The sequence below is a fragment of the Vitis riparia genome, chromosome 17 (genome assembly GCF_004353265.1).
Source record: "Vitis riparia cultivar Riparia Gloire de Montpellier isolate 1030 chromosome 17, EGFV_Vit.rip_1.0, whole genome shotgun sequence".
NCBI classification, from domain to species: Eukaryota; Viridiplantae; Streptophyta; class Magnoliopsida; order Vitales; family Vitaceae; genus Vitis; species Vitis riparia.
This window is the reverse complement of record NC_048447.1, coordinates 15,811,883-15,836,229: the sequence shown is the minus strand read 5'-3', so window position 1 is coordinate 15,836,229 and position 24,347 is coordinate 15,811,883. Positions and strand designations below refer to the sequence as shown.

The 24,347-nt window shown below is 35.2% G+C and overlaps 1 protein-coding gene across 6 annotated transcripts; it reads right to left on the bottom strand.

Moving 5' to 3' along the window:
- Positions 1-76: 76 nt before the first annotated feature.
- Positions 77-23,191, bottom strand: LOC117904307. 6 transcript variants are annotated; one of them, XM_034816847.1, is made up of 14 exons: positions 22,834-23,188; positions 19,311-19,401; positions 19,094-19,178; positions 17,757-17,841; positions 15,254-15,323; positions 12,806-12,875; positions 9,152-9,197; positions 8,755-9,004; positions 8,455-8,660; positions 8,251-8,322; positions 2,505-2,574; positions 2,289-2,369; positions 582-661; positions 77-490 (listed from the first exon to the last, which is right to left on the bottom strand). In XM_034816847.1, exons 1-14 carry the CDS (start codon positions 22,947-22,949, stop codon positions 412-414), a joined length of 1,401 nt encoding a protein of 466 aa, XP_034672738.1. In that variant the 5' UTR covers positions 22,950-23,188; the 3' UTR covers positions 77-411. The 6 variants fall into 6 exon arrangements, with proteins under 6 accessions (XP_034672738.1, XP_034672739.1, XP_034672740.1 ...); XM_034816849.1 differs by lacking the exon at positions 77-490 and adding an exon at positions 1,118-1,187 and having other exon boundaries at positions 22,834-23,190; XM_034816848.1 differs by lacking the exon at positions 2,505-2,574 and having other exon boundaries at positions 22,834-23,189.
- Positions 23,192-24,347: the final 1,156 nt, after the last annotated feature.

The following is a 24,347-nucleotide window of genomic DNA, read 5'->3' as shown; positions in this document are numbered from 1 at the left end:
TCCACCAAACTCTCTGTCTTTTCTTTTACAACTCAAACAAGGAAACCTCCACCACAACTCTTAACTTTCTCTGTTCTTCCGAGGGAAGAAATGAAAATGACAGTGGCTTTTTTTGGGCATATTGCACCCTGCTCAAAGGTACAATTTTTCTTCAAAAAGAGTTAGCATATTTACAAATAGGAAAGCAACAAGCCAATCTTGATATACCCATAGCCCCCTACTGCTTGCTTTCCATTAAATGGAGCAAACACCACTTCACTATTTCAAAATGCTTCTGGAAAACAAGAAGGGAAAAATACAAGAAAAAAAGAACCGTGTAGCATTTTCCTGTAAAGCCTTTTAAACCTCTCCTTCTATGTGAACTCCAATTCATGGGGGCTTACAAAACGAAAACTGTGTCAGTTAAAAAGCCTATACATCATACACAGGTAAGCGTTCCTCGATTGGGACACGGCAAATTGGGCATTTTTTACACTTCTCGCAGCAGGTACTGCAGATATGGCATATGATTGGATGTCAATAAAGCGATTAAAAAGAGGGGAAACCCAGGGGAGGGGGGTCGATAAAACAGAGGAACATACCTGCAAAGGATACGATGCCTGCATGGAAGAAGAACCACGCTGATCTCTCCTTCAAAGCAAATTCTACATAAAATTTTTTCCTGAACATTTCATTGAAACAAGGAATAGGATTGAGGTGGATTCAACTTTGTAATCAGAAGCTATCTACTTCAGCAAAGGATAGAACAATTCAAGCAAGCTCCAGTACGTCACGCTATTTGAAAATAGGAGAGGCAACAAATATAACCAATTCAACAAGGTGAATCTCATCAAAGTCATGTTTTTCCACTATCAGAGTGACAACAAAATGAGGGGTCGTTTCAACTACTTGTCTTCTTTTGATAAGAACAATAAATGCTATATGCACCATATGATGTCAATCAGATCTAAACAGGACAATAAATACCAAAATAACTATACAGGAAAATCTAAAAGCTGTATTTGTTATAGGCGCCTTTGTTTTTGCCTTTGCCTATAGGCAAAAACAAAGGCACCTGTTGTATTTGTCAATCAGTTCCCCTCTCTTTTGTTTTTTCCTATAGGTGCCTGTTGCATACCTCCTGTATGATTTGGGTTAGCCGTTGGAGACCCTGTTCATATTAATATATCCTTCTTATGTGCCTTTGCCTATCAAAAAAAAAAAAAAAAAGCTGTATTTGTTATAAAACTCTACTTGGACCAGCATCACTAAGGGCACCCAGATAGATCAAATATGGACTCAACCTACCTGCAGTAAGCATTCTGAAGCTATCAAAAGTTGAGGCAGCTAGCAATTCTCGTAGTATTTAGACAATTCTTTCCATATTCAGTTACCTTGAGAGTTATTTGTCTACAATATTTGTAGCCTCCATGCGAGAGTTCATTTTGGACTGTGGATTTGGTTTAGTTATATTATAGTTTATTTTGCCGAAAATTGCCACATTTTTTATAGGTAAAATATCCATTGTATTAACAGCACCTAAAGAAGCACATAAAAGTATACATAATATATACAAAGATGCCAAAAAGGCCAAAAACCAAGATGAGGGGAACACAAAAAACAGCAATCACATTTTACTTAGAGCCTAACCACTCAACAAAGTCCAACATGGATATGGAACAATCTCCTATAGACACCCTGACCCATGCTAAATATTTCCACTTAATAGAGCTTTGATTCCTATTGCAGTGTTTATGTTTGGATTGATTAGTGATTTACTGATTTAGCACTTCACACCCATGGTGTGCCACACTTGGCTTGGGATATGCTGATCACTTGCCCACAGACCAGCTTGGAGCATAACACAACGATAAAAGAGCAGTAGCCCTGGTTCTAGAAGTTGTTTCTTATATTGGACTTCAGTCCTAGTGTAATGAGTGACCCATCACCACTCATGGTTGATTTTGGATTATGTGAAAACAAATGGTTCAAATGTGTATCATTCTCCATATAAAATGTTAATCAATCTTGAAGTTATGGCTTTAGAATTTCTTAATCTTCATTAACTTCAAGATAATCAATCTTGAAGTTATTGAGGATCAAGAAATTATTGAAGATCAAGAAACTCTAAAGCCATAAAACAAGGCTTGAACCAGAAGACATAATGATCATGGAAACATATCGAAGATGAAACATGAAAGCCACTGAGTTGTTGAGATAGCTTTGTCAAAACATGAAAGTCACCAAGTTCAGACATGCACGTCACATATCTATGATAAGAATCGATCAGTCAAGGTTGAGAAATTTACATTTTGAAGTCTTTCATACTCCTGCTTACTGTACTTTGTGATTTCTGATTGCTCACCAAGTGCAGCTTGAAGTCTCCACACCTGGGAGAAAAAAACAATAATACAAATGAAATCAGAACTATGATAGCAAAAAAATTTAGAAATAATGTAAATTGAAAACTTTAACTTCAGATTTTAAGGTAATGTACAAAGGAATGCTATGAGAACTATGATCACCTCCTCAGCAAGATCCTTTTTAGGCATTTTCTTCACTATCTCAGGAGGATAACCACAGAAAGTGTTATATCTACACAATTAGGAAAAAAATGCTCAAGGATCAGTAATCAATTCTGCTTGTGAAACCCCAACTAAACCTGACCTTATGTTTGGTTTTTAGAAAATTTGAGGGAAAATGAAAGAAGTTTATAAATTACTTTTACATGCTTCTTTACACTCATTTCATTTATTTATCCTCTTCTATATAAAGATTTAATAATTTGAAAATGCATATATGTCTAATTAATTTTAATTATATTTGATTTTCTTTCTTATTTCTATGGTAAAACAAATATAAGAAAATCATTTTTCTCAATATTTTTTTCCTTTCATTAATACTTTCTTGGAACCAAACATAGGTTAGAGATACAAGGAAAAAGACAATGAATTAAATACAAAGAAAAAAATCTGCACTCACTAAGATGTGTCTTAACATTAAAGTTTTCATTATAAAATAATCTAGAGATGAACAATATTTGATACCAACGGGCAGCTCTTTGTAAAACAAGGATACTCCATTTTCAAGATTTGACACACCATGTTAATTTAAACCAATCACAAATTTTATGTCTCCTTTGTTCTCAATTATCTATATTCTTCCATATATCAGTACTTATGTACGTTACTTTTTAGAGCAAAATATTTAAGATTTCCATAGACTAATTTATCAAGACACCACTATTGATGAAAATGATTCAAAACAAGTATGAATGTAATGTGCAATAGCATCTATTATTACCAAGAATATCAGTGACTAAATTAATAAATCTCTTTTGATGAGTATAAGAACAAGAAGAAGAAGAAGAAACAGAGAAGGAATGCAGACTTGTCAGTGTTACATGTTACAAACACCATCATCTGGGAGGGAACTACATTGCAAGCAACCTTGCATAGCATATGAGGGACAGAAAAAGTGATTGGTCTAAACTCCAGTTGATCAACACAATGACAATGGTTGCAAGACCGGAGCATAAGTTTCAGACAGTGACAAGGAGCATAATAATTTAACCAAGTCTAACTAATATTACATTTTTTCACAGAAAAACAGCATTTGCTTATATAGATGCTGCTAACCACGAACATCATCACCTGGCAGGAAATTACATTGCAAGCATGCAACATCCCTAGTTTTTAATATTAATATTTTTGAAGTTTCCTTTCAATTACCTCCTTGCTAAGTAAGAACATTACCTTCTTGCTTATCCCTTACCAAGCACGAGGTGTCTAAGATAGGCAACCAAGCATGAGGTGTCTAAAGTAGGTAACCAAGCAGCTGCAAAGATTAAGCACATGCCATGTGTCACACCTACCAAGCAGTTGCAAGGATTAAGCACATGCCACGTGTCGCACCTGCCAAGCAGCTGCAAGGATTAAACACGTGCCACGTGTCACTTCCTTGCAATAAGGAAGACACTAACCACTTCCTTTTGATCGACACCTAGCAATGAGTCACTTAGGTATTTACTTGCTTAGATTCCAATAAATAGGGGCATTCACCCACCAAGAAGGAAACTAGAGAAGTATGAAAAGCTCCTATGGTGGTGTTTGCAAAGGTTGGATCTTTGAGTCGTCATAATGAAAGTAGTGCTAAAATTCTAGTCTAAAAGATGAGTGATCTTATAATGCATGATTTTATATGGTTTTAGAATTATATACCTCATGGTTCAAATATTATACGTGTATTTATTAGTTGTCTTGAATATCATGAGATATGCTTTGCAAATGTGTTGGTCAAATGCTATATATAAGTATGTTCTTGGGATCCTTGATATGTATGTATGTAAATAGTTAAGATGATTCGATGATCATAAAGGGATGGGTATGGTTTAGGGAAACTCTATCTAAGGAGGCTAGGTTTTAAGCGAGACCATTGTGACGCCTCCGATCTTTCCTGGGAGCCAACCAAGTATGTGCTATTCACTAAAAATCACTGGTACTATCATTATTGTAGTTTATACTATTGCTATAGATGTGATTGTAATACACCCTGGACCTATATCGTGTCATAGAGATGGAGGGGCACACTATAACCAATTGACCTAGTGATCTTTTGTGTCGTGGGATGAAAAGGGCATTGGAGCAGTTTGTATGAGAAGCATGCCGAGAGATGTAGGGGCATTGTATCTATAAGGCACCATGATATGTGAGACACATGTTATCTGCGGATGCATATGTGATATATGCCAATGAAGAACGAGCTATGGTAGCAATTATATTGCATGATATTGGGATGCGCCGAGAGGGGAGTAGCATCGTAGTCGTGGATTATGCATGTGTTGGATTGATTATACATCGGGTTGCCGATGTTATATGTTTACTTGATTGTTATGCTATATATTATCTATGTTGAGTGTTACACGTATGATAAAACTCCATTTTCTATTTTGGACTGACCACCCTAAAACTTGCATTATATCATCATTCACTGAGTCATACTCACTTTGTAGTTCCTTACATTTTTCAGATGAGGTCCATGAGGACTAGTAGAACCAAATACTGAGCAAGTTCCAGAGGACGGACAACAAGGCATATAGCCATTGTTGCCCTTTTCTTTTTGCTTCTCTTCTGATAGACTGTTGACATGTAGCCATTTTCCTTGGTATGTACTAGTTTTCAATCCCATAAGTATGCTTCCTTGTGCTGCTCTGACACAGTTTATTGATCACAAGTTAAAATTCTCTTTGTAGGATAGTATCTCTGTCTCAGTCTTTAGACTAGAAAAGAGGCACTGGTTTACGAGGATGGCGCCTGCAAGGGCAAGTCGTCACAAAGCAACTTTGCATAGTGATGATGATAGGAAACCCCACCCTCTTACCGGCCTTTTTCACAAGGCTAATAAGAGCCTCCATGGCCCCAAAAAGGGGTCCATTAACAACAGTTGAGAATTTGGCCATCAAAATGCACCATTTTATCCACCCTGTCCACTTTTGGCCAAAATCCATCTTTTCCATGACAGCACTAAAAAAATCCCAACTACATTCTCAAAGGGATGCTGGATTTTTCAATAAACAACCTATTTAGACACATGAACCTGCTCAAGCTCAGAAAACCAACAAGGCTTGGAAAAAACTAGTTCAGCTCAGGCAAGGCTCATGCAATGTTCCTTGGAATGCGGATAGCAATAGCAAGTGGAACAGGAAGGAGTCAAGGAGGACATGGTATGCCACTAATCTCAAATGAGTGTAGAATGGGCCAAGCCTGATATAGTTTCATAACTTTGTATGCATTTTTTTCATTGGAAGTTCCTATATATTACTTTAAAAGTTCTAATTAAAATGAGATGAGATAGCTTCAGATGCAGTCACAGTTATCCTTTCAATTAAATAGAAAATCACACATGAAATGAAATTTTTTCTGTACTTATAGAAGCATTATATCACTATGCAAGGGGGTCAACACTACTTATTTCCTATTGAACTGGAATCTAAGGCTGTTATATAGTCTTTGCTCTTTTTTTTTTCCCCCAAAACTACATATCTTTCAAAGTTACCCTTACAAATGACAACAAAAATTTTCTGAGTCATCAGCCTCATCAAATTTAGTTTTTTAGAATAAAATCCAGATAATAAATCACTGGGGTGCCAGCAAATTCTGGAAATACTGGGCTCAAGCTGAAGCTCAAATCAAGTTCAACAGAACCAAATTTGAGCATGCAGATCAGCTCATCAGCTCTTTTGCATCCCTGAGAGGCATCAAGATGCTATGCATGTTAAAAGTGAAGCCCTAAATAATGTAACTTTCATTAGGAAATACCTTATGATATGTTGCATCAACATTAATATCAGTTTTTGCCTTAAAAATTGAAGTTTCTGTAAATTTTATCATTTTCTTTATTTGCATAGTTTTCTGAATACTAATGCTAGATACAAATGTTTTAATATCTTTTTTCCAATTTCACACATTATATTTTCTTGAAGAGGAACCATAGTCTTAGAAAATAACTAAGCTAATTATATTCATCAAAGCAAGCATAATAAGAACAAACCTCTTATACCAAAATGCTAAAAAAGTAGGGCAAAGAAAAGGTGTTAGATGGATACATATGTATACACACACACCATTTTTAACAACCTGCTCCAAATTATGTCGATATCGTCTACTCTGGGCCTAAGACACCCTCACAACTTTAAAATGAGTTTTTAAAATGAGTTTAAAAGGTAAGTTAAGAGGAGTTTATACATATATAGTACCAAAAATATTCTCCCTTATCTAATATGAGATACCATAATCACCTCCCTCCCATTTAGACACAATGTCTTTGTGGTGTCTCATGGGATTGTAAGGCCAAACAGACAAACATCCCTTGCAAGGCCAACCAAACTTAGGCCCACATCAGAGTGGAAGATCGACTTTGATACTGTTTGTAATGACTCACTCCAAACTATGTAGGTATTGCCTGCTCTAGGCTTAAGAGACCCTAACAGCTTTAAAACGCATCTACAAGGCAGGTTAAGAGGAGTCTATACATATATAGTGTCAAAAACTTTTTCTTTCTCTGATGTAAGATATTACAATCACTCCCCATGCAAACACTTGTTATGTTCCCATGAGATTACAAGGTTAAACAGACAAACACCCCTTACTAAACCAAACAAAGGCTCACCTCGGGGTCAAGAATCGACTCTGATACCATATGTAATGACTCACTCCAAACCATGTAAATATTATCTACTTTGGGCCTAAGCGACCCTTATGGTTTAAAACGCATGTATAAGGTAGGTTCAAAAGGCCTATACATATAAAGTGTCAAGAATTTTTTCCTCTATTTGATGCGTGTGTGTGGGTGTGGGTGTGGGTGTGTGTGTGTGTGTGAGAGAGAGGGAGAGGGAGAGATCCAAGTACGTCCATCAATCATGTGTGTGTGTGTGTGAGAAAGAGAGTGAGAGAGATCCACAAAATTAACTGTATGTCCATCAATCATATGTACTAACTAATAGATTGATCCATGATGCACATTTTCACATTTGTAAATGATTACATATAAGCAATGTTTTCGTAGCATATAAACTCTTTTTGTGATTTCTAGTGATTCCAATCAATCTGAAACAAACAAAAGTCAAATAATACTTGATGAATCTAGTTCCTATATTTCGTTTATCTCCAATATGAATTGCGGTGTCCATGGAATGAATCAAATCAATGAAAAAAAAAATTGCATGGACATTTAACAAAAAAAAAAAAGAAAGAAAGAAAAGACTAATTCCTCATTTTAGCGGCTTTTGCCTATATGCAGCCACACATGGGATTCATGGTTGTGTATGTGACCTTGCTGTTGATATAATTCCTCATTGGAATGGCACAGTGGCCATTAGTCAAAACTTAACAACCATTAGGATGAATTTTCTTCAAGAATAATTCCAAACAGCTTATTTCTTTGTTTCATGCCCATCTTTTATGTCAACCCTGACAATAATCTGACCATTAGACCTTTTGGTTTGCTTGTCTCCCTAATAGAAAGGACCATGTGTTCAGCCTAGATAGATGGAATAGAGTTCAAAATATTTTTCATATTTTGACTCTTTTACTCTAAATAAGTAAATTTTTTATTTTAAATACTTTATTTCTACTTTTTATATATTCTCTTATGTTATACCTCTAACAAAATGTCGCAATAGAAACAGAAAATTTACATGTACTCACCCAAAGCATATAACCCATATGTGGTTTGTACAGTACAAAGAAAATGGTGAGACAGAAAATTACTAACCCTGCCCCATCATGGACAAGTCGTGCCTGTTCTTCACGACTTCCTTCATCAATGGACCACCAACCCAGGAGCCTGAATTGAGAAATTGTCAAAATGCAGCAAGAATTACTTCACAGTTGCACAACACATTCAATGGTTACATTGTTTAAGTTAACCATCTTGCCTGCCTGAAATTTCCTACTGGTGGGAAGTAGAAGTCATTACCTGGAACCATGGTGCAGGAACCCAAAGCAATCATGAGCTCTAGAAGAATATGTAAAATATCTTCCTGTCCCAGCTCCATTATGTAGTAAAAGAACAATTTTCTCAACCAACCTTGATGCAGAAAACAGAACCCCAGCGCCTTGAAGTAAGAAAATAGGTGAAAAAAGAACTGGAATTGGGATATCTCTAGCAGCAGCAGGTGTTCCCTGAAATGTAAAACCGCTATAAATCTGTTCATAAGACATCCCCAAGAAATTATCCAAAAGGTATCCATGATCACAACCCAAAAACAAAATGTACCTCTAAGCGCATACAAAGAAGGACTTGGAATCCAATTAATGGAACTTTCATGATATGACCACCAATGTCTTGCAGCCCACACATTCTATCCTGGTGCTGATCCTCATCTGTAGAAACTACTAAACCACTGTTCCAGTCAAGATATCTAATAGTTGTAGAAGATGAACCAGCTTCTGTTGTGTGAGAATTTCTATGGATCACTGGATTAGACCACTTTGTACAAACAAGGAAGGCAAAGGACTCTGCAATGCTGTTAAAAGAACATGACACATTCATCATTTCTTTCTCTCATTCAAAAGCATGAAGAAACTATTCACATCACTGCTCTAGACAATATTAAAGTAAAAGAAACCAAAAAAGAAAAGAAAAGAAAAACATGAACTTGTGAGGTACATACCCAAAATTTATGAACAAGTCCCACCAGCCTAGAGCACCTATATCACCTGCAATATTATAGTAAAAAAAAAAATATTAGAAAACCAGTGCACTGTAAAACTGGAATTATGACATAAAAAGGTAACTTCTGATAAAAAAAATTAGAAACGGGTTACTTATCAAAAAAGAAAAAAAGTAAAAAGTAAACAGGAGTACATGGAATCAATAGAATTATGCATTCACAGTTTAGTCAGTTACATTATGGTGTCTTTGATAAAAGCATGCAATTGGAGTACTATAGTTCTGAAACTACAAGAAGAAAGGGGGAAAAAAAAGAGATATCACAAAGTGCATAGCTAGTGAGTAATGAGTGAGGCCTAAATGCTAGGAAATTTCTAAGCAAGAACCTAATAAAATCCCTGAAGGGGGAAACAATAGCTGAATTTTTTTGGATCAAAACAATAGCAGTTCACCATCTAAACAAAGATTCTCACTCTTCAAAAGATCAGTGTGTTTCTCTCTTTTAATTTCCCGCAAAAATATATAAGTATGCATGTAAGAATGTATGACTACACTATCCAAAGCATTGGGCCTCTATCAACCATGAACTCATCCTGCAGTCCCAGAGGAGATCATAATTCATGTCACAAAAACTCACCAAACCTGAATAGAGTTGCAAATTTTTTCAAACTGTGATCAGTGACAAAGAGCACCAGTAGGGGATATGCCCTTTTACACAGGAAAAGAAAATGTATGGACTGATATCATCCAGTAAGAAGGAGAACTAGTAGGCAACTAGGCATAGCACATCAAGTTTATTTGTGAGAAACAAAAATTGGAGACAAGACAGGTTGAGGTAATTTTTTCAAAACCCAACCAGGTCTAGGGCAGGTATGGTATTTTATTGTGCAGCCTGCCTTCTACCACCAGAACATCATCCATCCATGTCTCCTTGGAAGATGCAAAGGAGAATAGAGAAGGACAAGAGTCCTTTAAAGAAGTATCATCACACCACACATCTTGCCAACATTTGATTCCTCTCCCATTGCCCACCTCATACCTCCTCCCAGCCTTAAAATCTCCTCATCCTTTTCTTATCCTCTTCCACTAGCCAACACCAACAGGGCCTTTCTTGCTAAATGGTGTTGGCAATTTGCAGATGAAAGCGAGGCTCTATGGAGGCAAGTCATCAATGGGAAGTATGGGGAAGAGGATCAAGAGTGGTACTCTTGTGATGTGAGGGAAGGGTATGGAGTTGGGTTATGGAAAGCCATTAGAAAGGAATGGATTTTGTTGAGAAGTAGAATTTTATTCTTAGTGGGTAATAGCCAAAGAGTGAGGTTTTGAAAAGATAAGCGGTGTGGAGATAATCCTTTGTGTGTTTCTTTTCCTTTGTTATTTGACTTAGCTATTGTAAAAGAGGCATGGGTGGCAAGCGTTTGGGCCTTGTCGGTTGGAGGGGGAGGGGGAGGGGGGGTTGAAATCCTTGATTCTCTGGGCCTTTCAATAATTGGGAGATGGAAATCGTGGAGCAGTTCTTTTTGAGAATTCAAGGGAAGAGGGTGACTAGAGATATGGAAGATAGGGTGATTTGGGCAGAGTCAAAGAGTGGGAAGTTTTGTCAAGTCCCTTTCAGCCCCCTTTCCAATGAGTAGTGTTTAGAGATCATGTGTTCCTCGTAAGGTTGGTTTTTTGCTTGGGAGGTGTCAGAGGTGAAGGCCTTAAGTTTGGATCAGGTTAAGAGGAGGAGTTGGTCCTTAGCAAACAGATGTTTTCTCTACCACATTGAAGAAGAATCCATTGACCACATTCTAGTTCATTGTGTAATGGCTAAGGTTCTTTGGCAATTGCTTTTGGCTCTCTTCAATGTGTCTTGGGTCTTTCCCTCAATGATTAGAGAGACTCTGCTTGGTTGGCACGGCGCATTTTTGGACAAGAAGCAAAAAAAGGCTTGGAAGATAGCTTCTTTATGCATCTTTTAGACAATTTGGAAGGAAAGAAATAGACTTGCTTTTAAGAATGAGGAGCTTTCAATCCAAAGGCTAAAATACTCTTTTGTTTGTAATTTTTGGTATTAGACAAAGCCATTTTCAAATGATGGGCATTTATCTTTAATCAATTTTTTTTTAATTGGTTGGGCTCTAGGAGAGGGTGGTTGTTGTTTTTTGTTGCCCTTATTTGCTTGGTCTTGCCCTTAGGCGTTCGTTGTATACTTCATGTATGCTTTGAGATGCCTTTTGGGCCCTCCCTTCTTTATATATATACATTTTTTGTCTTTACCTACAAAGAGACCATAACCTTCTCACCTTACCTGAGAACACCATCCTCCTAGCTCTAATCCAAACTTTTCTACTATGAACTTTCTTCAAAGCAAATCTCCAACACCATTTTTCAAATAAGCCATTATTGAGAATAGAGAGATCCTTGATGCCTAGAACCTCTTTCTTTTTATCTTTGCAGATCAATGACTATTTTCCCTAAATAAGGTTTTTTTCTCAAGACTCCCTCCTCCCCACAAGAAATCCCTTTGAATTTTCTCTCATCTCAAAGCACCAACATAGGAATAACAAAAAAGGACATGAAGTAAATTGGTAAGCTGCTAAGAGTGCTTTTTAACAAAGTGCATCTCCCACCTTTTGAGAGGCATCACCTTTTCTATAGTGCTAGTCTTTTGGAAAACCTCTTCTCTACCACATCCCAAGTAGCTGAAGCCTTAAAAGGAGCTCCTATTTGCAAGTAAGCTCCTACTCCACAACTTAATACCAAAGCAAGCTCCTTCACATTAGGGACCTTCCTTATAGGAATTAGTTTGCTTTTTTTCAAGTTAGACTTTTAACCCTGAAGAAGCCTCAAACCAAAGCAGAACCCAAGCATATAGTTCAATTGATCTGAATAAGGTTTCACCCTCTAGTTGAAACTTACATTAAACCTTATATGAAAAGCCCGAAATTTATGTATCCTGCAGAACATAGGAACTCTAGTGTCTGTGCTGTGATTTACAAGAATATGATTAAATGAATCACCAAACTTTAACACATCCTACATGAACACTTCAAAGTGTGTCAAGTACTTTTGTCAGATATGATAACCTAGGTGTAGGATATGTGTCTGATGTGCCCATTGCTAAGCTATGGTATCCAACAGGTGTGTTCAACAAAGAATAAGAGAAAAACAGATTCCTATTCCATTATAATCAACCTAATGAACAGGCCCTAATGGCCTTTCAATATTCCCATAAGTTTGGCTGGGTATTTTCTTTAACTCATGACCCTTTTTGGGATCAAGTGTTACTGTTGTGACTTCAGCTTGCATTTATCCTTGAGTATTAAATTTTTGTCTCTTTGTTTTTTCTTTTCTTTTTTTCTTGAAGGATCTCTGATCCTCCTCCACGTCTTTCCTTTTGTTTCTTATAAATTCTTCAGTTTCTCATAAGAAAAAACACTAGTGATTTGTAAACCAAAATATTTTATTCTATAAATATCATTTTTATCATAAGCAACAATTTATATCATTGACAAGGTTACTTCCATTTAAAAAAAACAGGAAAGATAGCTGCTGAAAACTGAGAAAATACCTTTCTCTAGAATGTAAATAAAGGATAGATTGGAAATCACAACATAAAATTGCAATTATAGAAAATATGTTATGGGGAGAGAGAGAGAGAGAGAGAGATTACCACATAGCTTTAGAAGGGTGAACAATGTAGCAGCAACAAAGAAGACCATGGAGATTGCAACCCAAAAGTGCTACAAGCAATAAATCAGGAACTTGGTAACAATCATCTTTTTTACACAATTTAATACCAAAGGTTCTAGAGAGAAAAGCAATAAATTTCCTAAATACCCAAAGTTTTTACACAGAATTTGCTATCAGTTTCATAGTGATATCCTATACTGCAGTTTGCTATATATATATATAGCCACAATATAGAAGGCCTTGCTTGGGATAACTTTTTGCTTTTGACTTTACATAGAATCTGAAACTAAAGTCATCATTAGAAAGAGACAAGGCCTTACAGAATTAACTAAAAAATGTTTCCACAAGAAGCAACATTGGCTTATTTTCATATTAAGTTATTTTTAAAGCCAAAATAAGTTTTGTTAAAAGGAGGGGAAAGGAGGGGAGAGGTGTGCAGGTGGGTGGTGTTAAGGTAGCCTTGCTACTACCAAATTTGCAAGAGTGAAAAACCTTAGGGTGATAGAGAGAGATGATCACTGAAGCCTCCATTTAAAAGGCCTTTTCAAGAGTTGGAGCTGACGTGGTGGCTAGATTTATTTTTTTGACGAGCAAAGTGTTAGAAAACCAATTTTCTTAAAAGCTTAAGCTCGTAGGTTTTGGATCAACAATATATTGCATGCACTCCAACATTCTCCCTCATGTGCGGCCCCACACCCGCATGTGAAGAGATGCACAAGCCAACCACAGTTAGTCTATTTTGGGCTTACACAATAAATTGGGGAAATAAATATGCGATGAGGCTCAAATGCATGACCTTCCACCAAACAAGGCTTCAACACCATGTTAAACAACCAATTTTCCTAGAAGTTTAAACTTGTATTTGGGCCCACAATATAAATCATGCACTCCCAACACAAACAAAAATTATATTAAATATGCCAAATAAAAAAACGCTCAACCAAAGTACACAGGCAGCCTACAATGGTTGCCAAACAACATGCAATGGATAGATTTATGGAGAGTATTCATTATGTGAATTTGATTGGGGCAAAGCAGGGTAGCCTCTTTTAGAAGAGAGGTGAAGAATGGGAGATTCCAAATTAAGTTATTTAGCTATTTGATGCACTCAGGGGATATTGCTCTTTCCATAAAAGAGGTGGGGGATTAAAGAAGGGAGGGGGGATTAGAGAAACTAGATCATCAGACCAACATCGACAAAAGAGAAGGCAAAAACCTAGGAAGAGCACCAATCCTAAAAATTTGACCAGTAAAAAACCCCTTACAGACACCTTCAGGCAAAAGGAACTTCCCTATAGTCATTAGCCCCATATCTATTAATGCAAGCCATGAAAACAAACACCAACTCAAGCTCCTAATCACACAGGACTGCTTCATGAATAACAATCAGAAAACCTGCCAGCCATGCTCCAGTGATCTGCAACTGAGGCCTCTCAATCTAAAACAAAGATAAGAGACCAGGATATTAGTTCTAGATTAAGCGCTTGCCCACCTACAACACCATCCTCATCTCCAAACTTTTCAACAGTCATCCACATCCATAAGTAACTTGCCTACCAAGGCTTTGTTGAGAACTAGCAAGTTGCTATCAATCCTCTATCTGATCAAAAGAAACCACTTTGAAGTTTTTACAGACAATTACATGCTACGACCAGAATGAAGGACATAAAGTAAATTCACAAATTAGACAAAACATTCTTGACAGAGATCAAATACTCTTTTTCATGATTCAAATACCCACTCAAGATGCTGTACCATCAAATTCTGAACAGAAGTGGATTTAAAGAAAGCACGAATAGAAAGCCCAAAAAGAAAGATGGAAGCTTCCCCACTTTACACCCAATCATAAGCTTCCAAAGCCTCCAGATTATCCAATCCACCTATTGAGACTTGCTTTTATCCAAGTGAACTTTGAAGCACAGCATTGCTTTGGAACACAACATAATACACATGTGGTACAACAACCGATCTCTATTTGCATCACAAAATAAAAGCATTCACAAACAGAAAGTGAGCAATTTCTAAAGATTGATTTGATCTCATTCACTTTAAGTCATGCATCCAGGCCCCTTCTACCACCCTGGATATAAAATAGCAAAGCACCTTATAACCAAAACAAAGGGGGTAGGAAAGAGTGAATCCCCTAGTCACAGACCTTTAAGACTATGACAAAGCCCAAAGGAGTGCCATTCAAGAACACCAAAATCTCACAGTAAATAAACAGAATTCAAACTCCGTAGAATCAACTTTCTTTTAGTATTTTAAATCAACATACTGTATTTTTATGCCCTGTAGAAATTGAAATATAATTTTAAAAATATAAAAGCAATCAAGAATTTGCATGAACTTTCAATCACAAAAACAAGGTAAATGTGACCATGAACAAACTAGCTCAGGAAAAAAACAAAAATAAGAAGAAAGAACTTACAGGAAGTGTCTCCCATATTGCTTCATCACTCATGCTTTCTTCATCTCCTGGCATTAGCGCCTTACACATTCTGTAGAGCAAATGGATATCAATTTATAGGTTGAAGCATAATCAACTAGAATAGACTGAGGAATAGTTCACTGAGCATAAAGTTAAAGAGTAGCAAAGCCATGTGAAGGAGGTGCCGGTGAGGCTTTTATAAATGCTTAAACATTGATTGCTGAAGTAATAAAGAGAGGAAAGGTTCTTTCTTAAAATAATAAAATACAGATACCCACATCTATACATTCAAACTTAACTTTTTTTTTTTTTTTTGATAACCGAGGAACCATCCATGGCCAAGCCCTTAGGACTCTCCATGGCCAAACCATCCATTCAAACTTAACAACTTTGGAACCAAAATAAAGAATATGCTCATTTCTAGACATGTTAATGAAAAACCCCAAAATAAAAGCACAAGATAGTCCAGATCATTAAAACAAGGAAGCTCATCTCAACAAATTTATCGAAAGCCTACCTGACAGTCAAGTAACATTTGGAGACTCCAGTCTCCAAACTTATGCCTTTAAGGAAAGAACAGTAGCTACATGTTAACGGTACATCCACTTCCCAACAACGCCATACTTATATGGTGATAAAAATATTTTATTAGAGGTCTAATACTTGAGATTCAGCAGCTCAAGTTTATTTTGGAAGGAGTTGGGACTAAAGGTTTGGAAGTTTTTTTTGATGCGTAAGTAAAGATTGTATTAAGGAGAAAAGAAAGCTTACATGATGTATACAAAGCAATCAAAAGACCAAAAAAAGAGGTGCAAAAGCTTTGGAAGTTATAGAGTACTTTCTCAGTGAGGTGACTAAATTAGATGGGAAATTTATTTCTCAATGAAATACATTTCAAATATTTTTACTTTTATTTTTAATAGGAAAATATATAATTTATATCAGTAACTGCCTCTCAAAAAGGGGGTACAACCCTGAAATTCATGAATAATACAAAGAGCACCAAAGAAAACAAAAAAAATGAAAAAGACAACCAGGAATCATTAAGAAGTCCCAACCACACGAAAATTATCAATAAAATCAAACAAAGATGCATTAAGCCCAACTAATAATTAATTAAAGCAAAACAGGATTCCAGGAAAAAGTTTCTAAGCTCCAAATCTGAATGCTCCAGGCCCCTAAAGACTCTACAATTCTTTTTTGTCAACATACTCCAAAACAAACAAAAGAGGGGCTATTTTGGAATTTTCTTCCTAGTGCAAAAGAAAACACCATGGTAATGACTTAGCTTGATATTAGCTTAGAGCCTCATATAGCCTTTATCATGGTGTTCCTAAAAGAAAATTTTGGAATACACCGAAGAAGAGGTATACAAGCTCAAAACTTATCCAAAATTTATAACTTGTACTCTACATTCTTCTCCTGTAAACAAGGCATGATTCTTCAAGTGAACACTACGGGATCCTAAAGACTCTGGAGGCACACATTGTTTATCATCCTCTTATCAATTGTCTTAAGGTACTTCCTGAATAGTGAGAAGAGTTCAAAGTAGCAAAATTCTTGTTCTACCTAAATGAGGTAGATGAAAGTTCCAAAAACATCCTTATAGAATAAGAGTAGCCATCAGTTACTGATACAAATGCAAATAACAGGTTATCCTCCTCATCTTTTCCTCAACATACAGTGCAATCTTCTCAAGAAGACCCTACATCTCTAGCAAGAACCCAAAGAACACCTGTCACTCAAAATAATACATACCTCAAACTCAGGCAGTTAAGCAGTAAGAAAAAGGTGTTCATGGCCAAGGGCTTTACAAGACCTCTTAATCAGTAACAAATCATTGCTATTAACCTTTTTATTAGCCACTAGTCATCCAAAATTATTTCCTTTAGGCAGAACTTTGAAGTTCCAAATGAATGCCAAGAAAACATGTATAGAAGTATGGTTTACCAAAGTAAATTAGAGTAAATCGCCAAATTACAGAACAAGCATACTTGCCCCCACTCAAGAAACAAGGGTCATAGGGAATACAATACCCCACACAAGTGACTAGGGATCCAGCTCCTCTCTTTGCTGACGTATTCACTTTATTGTTTGTCAACCTCAGCCTCCAGAAGGAAATAACCGTATCCCTAGATGTACAAAAGATACTCCACATTTCATGAGCACATAGCTAGATCCCCCTACGGGACTTAATAACCCAGGCCACATCTCCTTTCACCATCATGTCCATCCCTAGACAAACAGCCTCTTTGAGGCCTTCAGGTATCCCAAGGATTTTATGTGCAACAACCATCCCTATTTTTCACTGATCTGGAGAAGGCTCAAATGGCAATCCAAATAACAATCATACTTTCCATTTATATATTCAATATACTGGAAAGCAAAATTCAAGAAAGAGAAAGCATAGCTGAAAACATCAAAATTTCTCTGATAATAAGAAACAATATATGCAAACAGCAGCAGGCGAAAAACTAAGGTAAATTAGTGAATTTAAAAGTACCTGAAATTGTCAACTAGTATTGTTATTTCAAAGGCCAACAAGGGAAGAAAGATGATCTTCAAGTTCACAGCTGCATGACCATAAGCTGTTAAAGATAAAATGCATTAATAAAAATATGAAAACTTGAAAATAACTTTTTCCTTACAAATGAAATTATCAGAACTTGAGACTGATAGACTCAATGTACAAAAGCCAAAATACAGAACCCTTTTTTTTTTTAAATCAGAAACAAAATATATTCATTAAAATGAAAAAAATACAAGTGAAGGATGAAAAATCCTGCCCAATTTTCTAAATCTGATAAAAAAACAGAAGAGGAGAAACCCAATATATATTTTTTTAGGAGGATATTAGATCTAGTAGAGCTATAAGTTCAACAAACTTGAAAATTTTAGGTCAAGTTCTAGTGAGAAGTTCAGAAACTTCTTACTTGAAAGATCACAAGATTTAAGAACTTTGTGAATATGTGATTTGAAGTCCAATGAATTGATAAGTTCCTTTCTTGTGAAGTAAAAAGTTTCAATATTAAACTTTCAAGAATTTAAAGATAGGTAAAGTCCTATAACATGGGATATAGAACACAGAATAAGGTTTTGCAGCTAGCAATAAATTCTGTTCAAATAATTCAGGTTGGGTCCAAATTTAACTATCACAAACCCAAATCCAACCTAATAGATTAAGGTTCAACCAAAAAACCAACTGACCATATTACAAAATAGATAAAATAATATTACAGTAACTAAATTTTTTGTTGTACCATAAATTAAATGGAAATTACTAATCTGGCTGAATTTGGGTTAGTTGGTTAAACAACCTGACCTCGCATGGCATATTCGTTATTAGGGTGGATTTATCTCTTTTGGACTAACCAACTAACCCATTTAGGAAACACCTTAATGAAATCAAAATAATTGCTATGGGTTTTTTAGATTACAACAAAGTTAGTGGTCAGTATTTTTATTTTTTGTGTGTGTGTGTGTGTGTGTAAGTAATTGTAGGACATTTGTAGTTGCACAACAATTGAAAGAAAAACAAAAAAGAACCAAAAAAAAAAAATGTAATCATTCAAACAGAGAAGGAAGGTAAATCTCCCATGCTTTTTAAGGGATAAAATTCCACTAAATCATGTCATTTTGAATCCCAAGAGTTCTGCAAAGAATACCAAATTCAATAAGATGTAAAAACTATAAAATATTGTCTTCAAATCCTATGGAGAGAGTATTGTGTTAATGAATTCCCCATTCATGAGTAAAGTCTACAAAAGAAACTTGGAGCACATAAAAGTATTTCTAAATCCCTAAACTACTGACAATGATTAAATGGGTTAGCTTCAGTACCATAAATGCTTTCGAGATATATACAAAGGAGAAGTTCAAATGCAATAAGCAGCGGTGTTGCAACAACAGCATGACACGGTGCCCACTGTCAAAAAAAAAAAAAGAAGATGTTTTAATAATGCAAAGTCACTATGGTTGATCATGGATTAAAATTTGTATGTCAACCTAAAGAATCACTAAGATGCATTCCAAAAACAGTGAAAGGCAAATGCCATACATGACGATTATGTGGAACTAGTGGGGCAGGCAAAGAGAATCTTCCTCGAGCAACAACTGCATGAAATAGCCAAAGTGGGAAAAAGATAATCCTGCATATCAAAATCAAGACATATGGCAATTAAAAACCAAATGGAAAACACAATAATATTCCAAAAGGGGAACAAGCTTCTGATATATAATTATTCTGTGTTTATCTATCAAAAAAAAAAAGCTTCTGATACTAGCAATGTCATTGTTTTGAGTATCCAAATCACACATTCTAACCAATCTATCTATTTATGCAACTTATTAAAGAAAACACTTACATCTACTACTCAATTTTACATTCATCTACACTGGTATTTATGAGGCCACTGATATTATAACTTAGGCTGGTATTGGTTCCCATGCACCTTAACTGGGCATAAGCACCTTATTTGCAAGTACAAGATTATCTTGTTTGAGATGTGCACAGCTTTGGACAGTTTTGATTTCCTTGGATATGGTTCTCAAAATTGAGAAGAAACCTGATCCATGTAGGACTCAGTATTTTCTTTATTCCCACTGTTAGCAAATAAAGATATAGGGAAAGTGGGAAACTCATTTTTATTCCCTTTTTAATTTATAAATAAATCTATTTTTTAAATATTATTTGAATAGTTATGTAAATCCGCACCAACTCCTGAGATTCAACACTAGAATGGGAATAAATCTGACAATAATTTTTTTTTATTGATGGGCAAATAAAATGAGTATATCATAAAAAGTGTCAAAAGGAACCACTATTAGGCACAACCAAAAGAAAAAGGGAACATCAAAAACTTTTCCTTACCTCAATGGGATCCCAACCAAACTATAAAATCAATTAAAGGCATTGAACCTTCATCTATTGAAAACTTAACCAATAAAAGAAGAGTACTAAGAAAGGTGCTTTTTTAGGCCTTGGTCAAAATGCTCCTCATTTTCATATGATCTTTGATACATTTCTTTCTACATTGTTCAAGAAATGCACAAAGAAGTAGCTCTCCATAACTATTTTCATTTTTCCTCACAAAGAAGTTACGTTATCCTAAGAGAGTCTCTTTGATGGTATAAGATATCACCCAAGATACACTTATCAAAAAAAAGATATCACCCAAGATACACCAACAAAAAAATTAATAATTGTCATAAAACTCTTGTCCTGGCATAGTGAAGGAGGATGCAATCAATAGATTCTTTTTCAACTTTACATAGAAAGCATATTTGTTTACCAACAACTACTCTCTCCTCTGAAGTTGATCTAAAGTTAAAACTTTTCACTAGCTAGCCTCCCAAGTGAAGAAGACTACTTTAGATAATACCTCCGAATTCCAAATTAGTTTAATTGGAAATGGGGTTGATCTCCCCAACTCCAAAACGGAATATAGGGCTCTGACAAAAAAAGTTTGATTCATTGAATCCATCCAAATCATCTTATCCTCTCCTTTCCTAATCACCATCTTCCCTTCAAGTCTAGAGATAAAAAATCTCTACATTGTCTAGCTCCCAATCATTCAAATACCTCGAGAAACAAGGGTTTCAGTGACCCCTTTTGCTTGTCCGGTCCCATAAATCCACCACTCATGCTTCTTTCAATAAAGCTAATGCATACAAAGAGGGAAAGGATATACACATAGGCTCATCTCCACACAATTTATCTTTCCAAAACTTTACCCTCATCCAGTTATCCACAGAGAAAAAGGTTCTACTATTAGAAAGGGCCACCAATCCTTCCATATAGTTTTCCATAGTTCAACCTTGTACTCATCTCCCACTTCACAAGAATGCCACCCCCCTTGATCCTCCCCACATTTTCCTCCTATGACCCGCTTCCAAAATGTTCCCCTGTCAGATGCACATCTTCAGCTCCACTTACACAGAAGGGTCTTAATAAGTGAAGAAAGACATCTAACCCCAAGCTCCACCTATAGAAATACCAAATTTTCAACTTTAACTAAATACTAAAAATGGGGATTTTGCATCCATTACATTTAGGAGATTCATTTCTGGAGATATGCACTGAGGTTAAATGATATCAATCCAAATATACCCTTGGATTAGCAAAACATAAAAAAAAAAAGAAAAAAAAGGGGGGGGGAGATGGTAATAGGCTTGCATGCAAGTTTGAGCAAAAACATAGTCAGGCACACTTAACAACTTTGATAAACAACATGGAAAGGTTCTACAATGTGCTACTGCTGCATAGCATTTGAATCCCCTAACTCAATAACATAAAATCAAGCATCACTTATTTGTGTGTAAAATTTAATATTCACCAAAGTCATATTAAGTAAAAATGAGGTAGCATGATCTTATCTTCTACAAAAAATAAAAAATACACCATACATCAAATGCATGAAAAAAAAAAGGGAGAGAATAAACTGATAGAAAACCCTAACAAGCTTTAAACATAATCATATTAAGATAAAGATAGAAAGAGACCAAAACATTTTATAAATACAGAAATAAATTACTTTTATGGCCAGACAAAGAGAATGGAATTGAAAATTTTCTCCATGAGGAACAAACAATAGTTATTTGGAATTGCAGGCAGACGTGACTCCATGCATGCACATGCACACATATCAAGTACAAGGACTTTAGAAGTTAAACATGCACTTGATGGACTTGCGTCTGATGAAGCAACCCATAAACCTCAACCTTTTGACAAGGGATACTAAGAATGACCAATCTGATCCAGTATCAATCTCTATATTTTCTGTATCATTCCTCATGTGAGATGTATTCTTATTTGATATATCTTATCCTGTACCATAAGATGCCAGTGATAGCCACGAATGCCCCCTTCAAATCTTGTTGAAGATGTTGAAAGGATAAAAGAAAGGAAACAATAACACATAAGAAATCAAATCCAAACATATTTTCAACAATTTGGGAACCCACAAACAACATACTAAAGCACAGTCAACTTCAAAGCAGAAAGAGATTGAACATTATAGTAACGGATAAAGTGAAAGCCTAATGGTTATAAAACCCTTTTGGTGTCGCAACCTAAAAATACCTTCGTCAATCCTCAACCAATTTGGTGACCTCCAATCCATACAAATACAATATCAATACAAAACAAAATTCAGAAGCATGACTAAGAAACTGATACCCATCACTTGTTACAACTTTCACAGCATGGCACTCGATTCAATGTGACCACCCAATTCAATCCAGTCCCAAACCCCCCAAAAATACATCAACACATAACCAAATTCAAACCATGCCATAAAAAAAATAAAAAGTAAAAAGAAAAGGGACAAAAAATAAATAGACTCGTGATTTATCAAAAATTCCCCAGCTCAATACCCCAATAAAGTCTTCAAACCCCCTCCCATTTGAATCAAATCTGAAACCCCACAAACACAATACCAGAACACCATTACATTCACATCCCCAGTAATACCAAATAAATACAAACGCATAAAAACCCACAATAAATAAATAAAAAAACAAAAAAACTGATACATGCACATGTAAGTACATACATACAGAGAGAAAGAAAAAGAACTGACCACCAAGAGTAGGATATGGTGTGATGGAGCTTGAGGACGAGAAGAAGGGTGAAGGAGAGAAGCAAGGAATGGGCTGTGAGAGCCTGCAGGGACTTCGCCACTCTTCGCCAGCTCATGGCTTTTCCTCCTCAGCATAAAAACACCCTTTTTTTTTCTTCTTCTTTCCTCTCCTCCTCTCTCCTTTCTCTCTTCTGGGTAGATTTCCAGATGAAAAAAAAAATCGTTTTTGTTCAGAAACTGAAAGGTTTTAGGGTGAGAAAAGAACAAGAAAACCAGGGTTTCCGGTGGGCGCCATTAATTGATATCGGACCAAACCATTCCACCATTCAATGGTATCAAACAAACTGCATTTACTCTCCCTCACTTTTCTCTCTCTCAGACTTTTATTTTTATTTTATTATTTTATTATTTTATTTTTCTTTATTTTTATAATAATGACTTCTCTTTTACGTAAAAGCAACGCTTCAAGGGGAAGCCAGAAGCTCATTTCCTTTGGGGCGCTCCCCATGGCCTTTTTCCTTTTACCATTTTGCCCTTTTGTTCTTTTCACTTACATTTTTTCTAACTAATTTGGTTAGAGTTCTTCCAAAGGGTAAAATGGACAAATAGTGAGTTGATACCATTTTTAAGAAAAAAAAAAGGTGAAAAAAATACAAGGCTTGTCACTCATTATTGTGCCTATGTCATAAATATCTATTTGGAAAAATATAGATATTTGATTTTGTACAAATATGGATGATTTTTTTTTTTCATATTTTTATCTCTAAAATAATTTCTATATTTAAAAAAAATTATAAGCATGAAATTATATATTAATATATTTGTGTTTTATGATGATTTTATGAAGTGTTTTTAATATTTTTAATACTTGAAATATAAAAATTTTAAAGTATTAAAAATACTAGAAATATTTCTTAAAATCACTATTAAATGCGTTTTTAATAATTTTTTTATAGGAAAAAATATAATTGAGTTATAGAATGTTTAAATTTTTAGAGGATTTTGAAACTAAAAAAATATTAAAACGTTTTTAAAAATATTTTTTAAATTTATAAATTAAAAAATAAAATAAAAACGTTTCTTAAAATCACAACCAAACTATCTATTAAATTTTGAAAATTAAAAAGTCAAAAAAATTATAAAATGATATTTCCCATTATAATAGGCAAATTATTCCATATGGTAATTATTTGACATCATTTTCAAATTTTGACCCTAATTTATCTATTTCCATAAGATTTATACTAAGATACATAGCAATAATAATAATCCATTTTATTGGATAAATCTACATATTATTATTATGAGAATAATGCATCCCAATAATGATATTAATGTTTCCCATAAAAATCTCTATGTATAATTTATAGATGTTTTATCTAATATTGATATTATTGCTTCCGTTTGTGCTTTTATTATTAGGGTTATTTGATTAAAAAGGCAATTAAAAACACAATTTTCAGAATATGTATTTATTATAAAATTTTTTGGCTTTATTTGACAAAAATACCCTC

What these genes read in the sequence shown, in the direction of transcription:
- LOC117904307 (XM_034816847.1), bottom strand. Translation starts at nt 22,949, where the DNA reads ATGAGCTGGCGAAGAGTGGCGAAGTCCCTGCAGGCTCTCACAGCCCAT. An exon ending in GACTTGTTCATAAATTTTGG is followed by an intron (nt 9,005 to 9,151) that starts GTATGTACCTCA and finishes TTCTTTTAACAG; the next exon opens with CATTGCAGAGTCCTTTGCCT. An exon ending in CTTGTCCATGATGGGGCAGG is followed by an intron (nt 2,575 to 8,250) that starts GTTAGTAATTTT and finishes CTAATTGTGTAG; the next exon opens with ATATAACACTTTCTGTGGTT.